At 36.2% G+C, this 10,490-nt stretch overlaps 2 protein-coding genes across 4 annotated transcripts; one reads left to right on the forward strand and one right to left on the reverse strand.

Moving 5' to 3' along the window:
* Positions 1-2,109: 2,109 nt before the first annotated feature.
* LOC112722799 (phosphatidylinositol/phosphatidylcholine transfer protein SFH9) lies at positions 2,110-6,055 on the forward strand. 3 transcript variants are annotated; one of them, XM_025773968.3, is made up of 11 exons: positions 2,110-2,763; positions 2,858-2,886; positions 3,499-3,582; positions 3,688-3,741; positions 3,954-4,031; positions 4,216-4,269; positions 4,398-4,457; positions 4,551-4,646; positions 5,000-5,101; positions 5,225-5,305; positions 5,390-6,055. In XM_025773968.3, the coding sequence occupies exons 1-11, from the start codon at positions 2,709-2,711 to the stop codon at positions 5,699-5,701; spliced, it is 1,005 nt and encodes a 334-aa protein (XP_025629753.1). In that variant the 5' UTR covers positions 2,110-2,708; the 3' UTR covers positions 5,702-6,055. The 3 variants fall into 3 exon arrangements, with proteins under 3 accessions (XP_025629753.1, XP_025629754.1, XP_029146121.1); XM_025773969.3 differs by having other exon boundaries at positions 2,193-2,763; positions 2,858-3,247; XM_029290288.2 differs by lacking the exons at positions 2,110-2,763; positions 2,858-2,886 and adding an exon at positions 3,204-3,226.
* A 483-nt stretch (positions 6,056-6,538) lies between these two features.
* On the reverse strand, positions 6,539-9,145 carry LOC112722798 (WEB family protein At1g12150). The gene is made up of 3 exons (XM_025773967.3): positions 8,904-9,145; positions 8,563-8,750; positions 6,539-8,396 (listed from the first exon to the last, which is right to left on the reverse strand). The coding sequence occupies exons 2-3, from the start codon at positions 8,716-8,718 to the stop codon at positions 6,777-6,779; spliced, it is 1,776 nt and encodes a 591-aa protein (XP_025629752.1). The 5' UTR covers positions 8,719-8,750; positions 8,904-9,145; the 3' UTR covers positions 6,539-6,776.
* Positions 9,146-10,490: the final 1,345 nt, after the last annotated feature.

Raw genomic sequence — 10,490 nt, forward strand, 5'->3', positions numbered from 1 at the left:
GAATTTGTCATTCAGAAGGATTCAACAACTTATAATGTGATCCTCGAAAAGAAGACGTTGAATGATTTGTCTGCGTTTATTTTAACAAAATTCCTGGTCATGAAGTATATAACCTCAGAAGGTCGGGTGGCAACTATTCAACGAGATCGGGTAGCCGCCATGAAGTGCAATAAAGCGAGTTTGTCCTTGAGAGACAAAGCTAAGGATTCTACTGGCATATTTCTTGTTAATATGGACTCCCGAATTCAAGAGAAGTCGAGACCAGAACCCAATGGAAATTTGGAAAAGTTTCATATTGGAGATGTTGTATAAAGATACAGCAAAATTAATAAGGATCTACTTTATCCCCTGAAGTCGAAACTTTAGGGTTTCTTAAGAGGTAATGTAAATTTATTTGCATGAGAACCTTTTGATATGTGCGGGATAAATCTCAAATTTATGTCCCACCAACTTGCTATTAATTCTACGTTTAAGTCTGTTGTGCAACAACGTCGAATGATGTCGTCTGATCGAACTTTTGAGGTCAAGAAATAGGTTCAAGAGTTGTTGGATGCTGGATTTATCAGAGAATTAACTTATTCTACGTGGTTGCCTAATATAGATAACATGATAAATTCTATTTCAGGATATCATATACTCAGTTTCTTAGATGCTTATATTGGGTATAATCAGATACTTATCCATAAACCTGATGAAGATAAAACCTCTTTCATTATCCCGGAAGGGATTTACTAATACCGTAATACTTTTTAGTTTGAAAAATATAGGGGCCACTTATCAGGGGTTGATGGCCAAAGTGTTCAAACAGCAAATTGGGAAGAACATGAAAGTCTATATCGACAATATGTTGATAAAAACTAAAGAAGACTCCGATTTGATTACTGATTTGAAAGAAATCTTTTGCTTCCAACTTCACAAGATGAGGTTGAACCCAGCAAAATACGTTTTTGGAGTTTGGAGAGGTAAATTTTTAGGTTTTATGGTAACTCAAAAGGGAATAGAAGCTCATTCTGAGAAGTGTCAGGCTATACTCGACATGTCAAGACCTTAGAGCCTTAAAAAAGTTCAGAGACTTACAGGTTGGTTAGTCGCTATATCAAGATTTTTGGGTGCTTCTGCTGAAAAAACGAAGCCGTTTTTTAATTTAATGAAAAAGGCATGGATTTTGCTTGGACAGAGGAGTGTGAGATTGCCTTCCAATATTTTAAACAATTATTGCCGTCTCCTCCTATTTTAGCGAAACTAGAACCTGAAAACCCATTTTATTTGTATTTGTCTGTGATTAAGGAAACTATAGCTTCCACTTTAGTATTGGAAAACGAGAGTAAACACCAATGGCCTGTCTATTTTATAAGTAAGGTTCTTCAATTACATGAATTAAGATATTCAAAATTAGAAAAATTGGCTTTTGGTTTGATTACGTCGGCGCGTCAGTTACGGCAATATTTTCAAAGCTATTTAATTATAGTACGAGCCGATAAGCCGATTCGAAAGGTTTTGCAAAAAGCATATTTGACAGGTTGGATGTTGAGTTAGTCCATAGAGTTATCCTAATTTGATATACAATATAAACCATGTTATGTTATCAAAGACTAGACAATGATAGATTTTTTTACCGAAACGACAAATTAAAGGATATTATTAACATTTAACGAAAAGACTACGTTACGAACTAAAGGATATATCATGAGAAAAAGAAAACGTTAAAACCTCTTTAAGTCACCATATTATGATAATAAAAAATAGATATCGAAGACAGTAAATATCTAATAACATCGAACCGGAAAAATGATATAAGAAAAAGAGGAAACTTAGCAAGTAGATATCTACCTATCTTAACACTTAAAAACACTATTAACTTAAGCATTAGAGTGTATTCGCAGATAATTTTATCTCCTGACCTAAAAATAATATTGTGCCAATTAAAATATCCAAAACTCATAAACTAGTAACTTTGATTCAGATACAAATAAAGATATATAAATATCATTATTAAATTTTACGTAATAAATTAATAAAAAATTATCACCATTTATTATTGTAAATGGCCAAATGAAAAAGAAAAATTTCTTCGGACACTAATTATCCGAAATCAAAATCTTCCGGGACGTGGCTGTGACTTTATTCAAGAATTAAAGATACTTTGGGTTCCTGCTTTATGCTGAAAAGTCTTCTGATACTTTAGATTCGGAAGCTTCCCTTTTTTCTGCATCTTTATTTCTAACATATAATAGTAGTAAGGGAAAAATAAATATCAACCATGCCACTAATCACGAGAACATTCAATTTAATCCAGAGAGAGAGAGTGTGTGTGTTTTGAATTAACTATTCTCTCAAGAAGATTCAATTTATCAAATGTAAATTTAATTCACAGAGAATTTGTTTCCAGGTGAGAGGGGGGGTTAGGTTAGGCCCGCCATTCTTGAATCTTGAGTTTTGACTCTCCTCTCTTTAATTATATATAATGCACCCTCCTTTTCTTCATTAGACCTTTCTCTCCGTGCGTGTTTCTCTCCGTTCTTCAAATTTCTCGTTAGCGGTATCAGTAACATTGAAGCAAAATAGCAAATTAAAGTGCGAAGAAAATTGAACCTAAGCAAGCTGCGACAAAGGCTTATCCCCAATTGAAGTGGGTTTGTGTTGTGTTCACATTCACGCCACCAGTTTCTGGGCTTGTTGACTCTTCATTCATTCTCAGCAACAAGGAAATGGGGCTTGTTCCCGAGGAAGCCGTCAAAGAGTTGCAAGCATCAATGGATCAAGGTTTCTCCTTTACCTCTCTTTCTTCTTTTTCTTCTCATTATGGGCTCCTCACTTGTTTTCTCTTTTGCTGAACTCCATTTCCCATCAATGGCAGTTGAGGAGCCATTGAAGAAAACATTCCAGGTTAGCATTTCTCCTATTTTCCTTCTGCATTCATTCTTCATCCTTTCTTTCTTCCTTCCTTTCTTTCTGCTCTAACCGATCGGTTCAAAATTCTTCAAGTCAAATTCATTCCTTGACTTTTTGACCTTCCAACTTTTCTCCCGACCACAGTTATTGACTTTGAATTAAAATTACTTCATGGGTTTTGCTACTAGGAAACTATGCTGATTTTGACAGTTTATATATTGTTTTTTTTTATCTGCATTAATTTTTGTGTTCTTGTATGGCCTGTTAGAAAGCTCGCTGCTTTGTAGGTTTTGTGAGATAATGGATTCTCTTAACATAGCTCGAGTCCCTGAAAGTGAAATCTTTGTCTTTGCTGGTGATTTGAATATTTGGCACAATATGTAAAATGTTTCAATTTTTAAGTATCTACTCTTTCTTGTGTTTCACACTTTCACTCAGTTTCTTAATTATATACTGATCAACACAAGAGTAATAATTTCTGTCTATATTAGTATTGACTAAAAGTTGGCTGAAAAAGCTAATAACTCTTCCTTCTAAATTCGATATAATACATTTGTTCCTTCTCCTTTTCTCTCTCTCATTGATTTTACTTGCTTTCATTGATAGAATGTTCATCAAGGATATGTCACTCAAACTCTAGTGCGGTTTTTAAAAGCAAGAGAATGGAATCCTTCCAAGGCCCATAAAATGGTAAGATACATAGTGCAAGTGTCCTTTTTGTTTAATCTTTTGCTTGCTAATATCTTCTTCACTGTAAGTTAAAACTAAGTAACATGATGTTGTACTGTGTTTCAGTTGGTTGATTGTTTAAACTGGAGAGTTCAAAATGATATTGACAACATCTTATCTGTAAGTTCATATTATGTTGTATCTCTAACACAATAGTTTATATATATATATATATAGATTCTTTTTTTCCAAGTTCAGTGCTTGATTGAATGAAGTTTGTTTCCTGCTATCCTTTTTTTTTTTTTCTTTTGCTAAGTATACAGTGTGTCTCATTAGTGCTGTATTGGTTTTTTCTTTTACATCACATAAATCTTTTTGGTGATTCTTTTCAGAGACCAATTATTCCTCCTGATTTATACAGAGCAGTGCGTGATTCACAACTCATAGGTTTGTCAGGGTACTCAAGAGAGGTACTCATTCTCAAGCATATTCTTTTTCTCATTCCATTTCATCGTAGTTGTGCTTCAAAACAGAAAGCAACCTGACATTATTGCAATTGTTAGTGAAACATTGGTTTTATGACCACATACTTACATTGACGTTGATTAAATAATATTGTTTAGTTGACTTATTTCCCTGTTTATTTTCCTCTAGGGTCTTCCTGTCTTCGCAATTGGTGCTGGGCTTAGCACATTAGATAAAGCATCTGTAAGTTTAATTATTAGAAGAAAAGAAAAAGGACACTGCTTTATTTTTTCGGGTACAGTATACATTAATCTTCAGGCTTTTGATTCCAATCTCTTCTGGCATTATTTTGTATGTTTGTTTGAATGCAGGTTCATTATTATGTGCAGTCTCACATTCAAATTAATGAATATCGTGATCGAGTAATCTTGGTGAGCAGTAGTCTTTGGAATATTCTTCTGTTAACCAGTTATTAGTTATAGGAGACTTTCTTCCTTTTTGTTTTGACACATATATGGCTGCAGCCTTCTGCGTCGAAGAAGCATGGGCGGCCTATTACCAAATGTATAAAGGTTTTAGATATGACAGGATTGAAGCTGTCAGCCCTGAACCAGATTAAGGTACTTATTTAGTTCATACGGCCACTTGATCCAGCAAGACTAGCATGCCCATGATTAATTATGCACTGAATTTATTTATGTTCCTTCTTGAAGTTATATATGGATTGTGAATAGAATGGCTTGTGAAGAATTGGTATGCTGGAGAAGTGTGTGCTCATGTAAAAATGGTTGTTATCAGATCAGGATTAGTAACTGGTAGTATATCTGAAAGTGCTTAACATGCACAAAATTTTGTTCCAGATTGGAGTCTTTGCTCATTGCTTTATGAAAAATGACATAATGAAGTTTCTTCTCTCCTCCCTTCCGTGAGTTTAATGGCTATATATCTTGCTGACTTGTTTATGCTGTTGCAGTTGTTAACTATTATATCATCCATTGATGATCTGAACTACCCCGAGAAGACAGAAACTTATTACGTTGTAAATACCCCATACATATTTTCAGCTTGTTGGAAGGTAAGAAGACATTATTCTGTACAACCTTGTTTCCTGTGCGAAATTGCTACTTTAAATGGCAGTTGCTTTCTGCTGAGCACCTATTGAGACACCAGCATGATGTTAAACACTTAGCATTAGCAGGTTGTGAAGCCACTTTTACAAGAGAGGACAAAAAGAAAAGTGCAGGTGTTACCAGGCTGTGGGCGAGAGGAGTTGTTGAAGGTAGAGACAGTCTTGGTTATGTGGTTTCCGCATTCTTTTTCTACGTTGCCTAATTGAATCTAATAAAGAAAACTTGGTATGTAGATCATGGATTACTCATCTCTGCCACACTTCTGCAAAAAAGAAGGCTCTGGATCATCCAAGCATTCAGGGAGAGGAAGTGAAAATTGCTATTCCTTGGATCACCCCTTTCACCAACAGCTCTACAGTTACATCAATCAGCAAGCCAGACTCCGCGAATCTGTTGAACCCATCAAGCAGGGATCCTTTCATGTAGATTTTCCGGAGCCGCCGGCCGAAGGTGAAGAAGCATCAATTGCCAAGACTTTAGAGTCAGAGTTACAGAAGTTTCATAATGGCAATGGAGTTTCAGACCTCAAAATCATTGATGACTAATACTTGCATTCAGGATTTGCATTGATGAGTTAACATCTAAGGCTTTGTTGAATCTCTTGATCATCTGATCTTTGACAGTACTACTAATCATCCATATTTCTACTATCAGGATTACAGGAATTACTCAGCCATATTTTTGTTTGTTTTAGAAATTCAGAGGTAGTAGCCAGATTAGATATATCATTTGTCCATTTCTTTGCAGATATAATATATCAAATTGAAAGTATTGTATAGAGAAATAAGTAGGAATAAAAATACATTCTTATTTGTGGCTAAAGTATTGTTGTTTACATAATACTTTACTATTAATGTTAGTCTCAGAATATAATCAATTCATCACATCCAATTCATTTATGCGCCAGTGTTTTGTTTCCCATTTGTTATTACAATATAAAATAATCATGTCCTTTGTCCTCGTTAATTAAAAAGGCTCTTGAAATTGATGGACATGACATTCATAATTTAAGCACAGCAGTGAAGTGTAGTTTAAACAAAGCCAGTGGACTGAGTTTGATTGTTATTGTGTTAAAATATGAAGTGCTAGATTTATATTTCATACAAGAATTTCTCCAATGAGAATGTTTGATGCTCAAGCCTCCTAATGTCTCAATATATATTAGGCGAGTTGGTTTGGTTTTAGAAGCATTCTAAGAATCCTGATTATTTGGTACGACTAGATTGTGAATTTGTGATGTTGATGATGTTTTGTTACTTCCTGAAATAACACATGGTACTTTTAACCATCGTTGACTTTGCAAAAGTCTACATAATGTGCAGTAAGGAACGATAGACAACTATGTCTACATTTTAAGTTTACCTGACTGAAGAGGCAGAAACTTTACTTTAAAGTTATCACCTAGGAGCAAGAGTATGTATACAATGATAATTGGCATTTTTTGCACAATGTTTTTTCAATGAAAAAAAGGAAGCCTTAAATGTTTCCAAGCGTACTATGAGAGATGCTGATACATAAAGTGAGTGGTGGTTCACTGCAAGGAGTGTTCCTTTGTTATAATGAATGAATGAAAGAATGAGTCAATCAATCTCACAAGCATCTGTTGGTGGATTTCACTTTCTAGATGCTAAGTGACACTGATCTTGAAGAGCTCTCTGAGAAATCCATCATCTTGGAGGAAACATCTGATTTTTGCTTTTGTTGGCGCCACCTCATAAGTTCATTCTCAAATGCCTCCTTTGCAGAATCCGCCATCTCTGCATGCCACAAAGCCATCTCCGTTGCAGCCTTTATCTCCTGAATTGCTTTCAGATTAGCTTGCACCTTCATATCCACTTCATTCTTCCTCATGCAAATTGCTTGTAACTCAGCCTTGGCAGCTGCCTCTTTCTCATGAACCAAATCTTCACACTTCTTGATTTTTTCATTCATTGTTTCATACTCATTCTTTGACAATTTGATCCTAGCACCGGTTTTCAAGTTTGTGACTCTGGCTTGCACTTCAGCCAGATGCTCCATCTCCACAAGGGCTCTTTGTTCTGATGCTTTTGCTTCCTTAGCCTCCTTCATAGCAATTTGGAGCTTAATCCCTTGCTCTTCAGACACTGCCCGGGAATTTTTAGCCTCCTGCTTCAGCTCTTGAGCCTTACTGCTCATCTCTTCAGCTTCTCTCTTCGCTTCGTCTGCCTCCTTTTTTAGTTTCCGGATTTGCAGACTCTGCTCGTAATAGGTTTCAGCTTCCTTCTCCTCCTCAGAACCAGGCTTAGGCTTTGCCATTGCCATGCTCCCTTGCAGTTCTTCAGCAAGGGAAGAAGCAAGATCTGCTGCTGCCTGTTCCTTCTCCCTCACTTCATCCTGCTCCTTCTTCACATGTTTTAGTTCTTGCCTGAGAGTATACACAAGGTTCTTGAGGGAGTTTTCCTCTGCAACAATGTCTTGCAGTGTCTTTGTTGCTTCTTTGAGCTCTGCAGTTACAATTCTCACAGTTTCCATCTCAGAAGCATGGATCTTTCTCATCTGCTCGTGAAGAGCCTCAATCTCTGCACTTGCTTCAGCAAGTTTGGCATCTAGACTCTTCACTAGCTCTGGATCATACTGGCTGTTTAAGGCCTGCAATTTTTCCAATGCTCCTTCCTTAGCACTTCTGTAGAAGCCTAGTTGGGCTTCTCTTTGTCCTGTGACATTTGATTGCTGTTCTTCTTGTTCTGCTGCCTCAGATGAAAGCTTCATTTGCTCAATTGATGCTCTCACCTTCATGTTTGCGATTTCACTCGAGAGTTCGCTGATCCTTTCGGAGTTGAGTTTTGCCGAACGCTGAGCGTCTACTGCTGCCTGCAGTGCTGCCAGCTTTGCCTCCAAAGCTGCATCAAAATCTTGCCTGATCTTGGTGAGGTCTTGCTTAGAAGCATCTAGTTCATTTATGGTTACCGTGTACTTCTTCCTTGCATTTTCCACTTCACGTTTCCATGCCTCAAATCCTATGGCTTTTACGGACAGCGACTTTAGCGACTTCTCGAGTTGTTTTCCCTGATTCTGCACAGCCTGAGCAGCATTGATCACCGATTGCTTGGATTCTCTCATGTTGGACAGCTTTCTTGTCAAATTCTTGAGTGTCATCCTTGCCTTCTCAAGGTCTGACAGCGCTTTTGCTTTCGCCGTCTCGGCATTGTCCAGCTGCTTCTTTATCTTGCTCAACTCTTTTTGTGCCAAGACAAGCTGTGTCTCCTTCTCAAACACATTCTGCAACCATAAAAGAAGAGCCAAACAATATATCTATAAATATATATTCCTTATTCAACATCCATCATCTAGATTGTGAGTTTGTAAAATTGCCTACAGATCCAAGAACATTGCATATCATTTATCTATGTAATAATTGAATTTTGGTATCTTAATTGATGAATACCTCTGAAGATCTTCTCTTGATAGAAAATCTGTCCTTGTGGAAGGCTACTTCTCCAAACAAACTAACAGCAGCTTTGACGGATTGGAACGGAGCCGTTGTGTCAATCTCTCCCACCTCTCCTCTTGGAGAAGCTGCCTTCCTTGTGTACCCGTGCATTTTCTTTGATCCTTCTAATTACCTGCACCGCACTGCACCACACCACAATTCATATAATATTTTATTGATAACCGTTTCTAGCACACAGATCTTGACATGCATGATATAAAAAATGCACAACAAAATATGCAAGCTTTTCAAACGGCATTTTCTTATTACTATGTACAAATAATATGATATCTTACGTGAAAGACACAAAGATGATGAAGAAGGCAGAAGAGAGAGAGAGAGGGGGGCCCGGGGAAGGTAGGAACTCAAAAGAACTCCCCAGAAGAAGAGGAAGAGGTTCCTTTGAGCCCAAGCTTTTCCCTCCTATACACGTATGCGAAGGCTTCAGGGACCCTTCCCCTTTGACAATGTGTTTGAATAAATCTGCAGCGACGTACATTTCGCTTTGCCTATTTTGGCTCATCTCACAGACAGGTTTGTGGTCATTACAGGGTGGTGTCAAAATACTATTTTGAAATTTCTCTCCCGGGGTATTTTCGGAATATCATTAGTAAGTATGCCACGCTGGACATAGTGAAACACCACAGGATTAACTTTAACTTTAACTTTAACCTTAACCTTATCCATAACATCATGTATATGATCTGTTATTGTTATTATGGGGATGGGGATTGTCTTTCTCTTTTCTTCTCTTGTCCATGAATTGAATTGTTACAGCCAATCCTTTGATAAGATTTGACTCCATACCATACATAACATAACCAACAAGTAGAAATCAACTACAATTTCATGTAATTACGTAACGATAATATTCCTAACTGTGATAGTGGTCATGTTACATGCCTAAATGATATGATATATGAGTTCGTTATTTTGTAATTTGTAAAAAATGATGAAATAAAAAAATAATAAAAATGTTTAAGGATAGACAAAATTTATTATTTTTTATCATCATTTTTAGCCACCAATTCAATTTATTTAGTTTAGTAATTGAATACAACTCTGCTACGTTAACATCAATCTAATTTTTTTGATAATGGATTGGAGGAATGTGTTATGCATAATTATAAAAAATTGGTGTGTTTCTTATGGATATGGAGACAATTTATTTTTTTAATTAGAACTTATAGATTGGAGGCTTAGATTTGGGTGGAAGTAGAAAATTGAGGGTCAAATTTTGGATAGAAGTAAAAAACTGAGAGTCGATTTTGAGTAGGGGTAGAAAACTGAAGATCGATTTTGAATAAAAAAAACAAAACAGAATTCAAAAAACGCAAATTGGAGAGTCCGATTTGCTTGCTCAAAAAATTTTCAGTATTGGAATACAAATCTAACCCTCGGATTTGTAGTATTCATATAAAATAAAAATACGCTAAGTTTTTACATTATTAAAAAATACTACTTGTACTACAATATAAAAAATAAAATCTCTACTTCTAACTCATTAGGTTAAACATTGATGTCCAAAAAGACAAAAACAATAAATTTTGCTCACTTTTTAATATTTCTCTAAAAATAAAATGCTTTTAAAGTTGAGAAATAATATTTGTACAAAACGAAAGTCAAAAAACAAAAAAAAAATTGGAGATCAAATTAAAATATAGGACTAGAGGATGAGAGAGTGAGAGCGTGAGAGAGTGAGAGCATGGGTGGGAAACACCGGGAGGGGTAGATCTAGAGAACATGACAAAGATCCGAGGGTTTGGAACCGAGAAGAGTATCGGCGGCTAGAGCATGAGTCCTACTCCATTTTTGTGAGCAACCTTCCTGAAGACATATCAAAGAGAGAGTTATACCAATTGTTCAACTGGACAGGATGCATC

Source organism: Arachis hypogaea, chromosome 11, assembly GCF_003086295.3.
Source record: "Arachis hypogaea cultivar Tifrunner chromosome 11, arahy.Tifrunner.gnm2.J5K5, whole genome shotgun sequence".
NCBI classification, from domain to species: Eukaryota; Viridiplantae; Streptophyta; class Magnoliopsida; order Fabales; family Fabaceae; genus Arachis; species Arachis hypogaea.

Coding starts and splice junctions, on each gene's coding strand:
- LOC112722798 (XM_025773967.3), bottom strand. CDS start 8,718: ATGCACGGGTACACAAGGAAGGCAGCTTCTCCAAGAGGAGAGGTGGGA. Junction 8,397..8,562: donor TCAAGAGAAGATCTTCAGAG/GTATTCATCAAT, acceptor TTATGGTTGCAG/AATGTGTTTGAGAAGGAGAC.
- LOC112722799 (XM_025773968.3), top strand. CDS start 2,709: ATGGGGCTTGTTCCCGAGGAAGCCGTCAAAGAGTTGCAAGCATCAATG. Junction 4,032..4,215: donor TGTCAGGGTACTCAAGAGAG/GTACTCATTCTC, acceptor ATTTTCCTCTAG/GGTCTTCCTGTCTTCGCAAT. Junction 5,102..5,224: donor TATTTTCAGCTTGTTGGAAG/GTAAGAAGACAT, acceptor TAGCATTAGCAG/GTTGTGAAGCCACTTTTACA.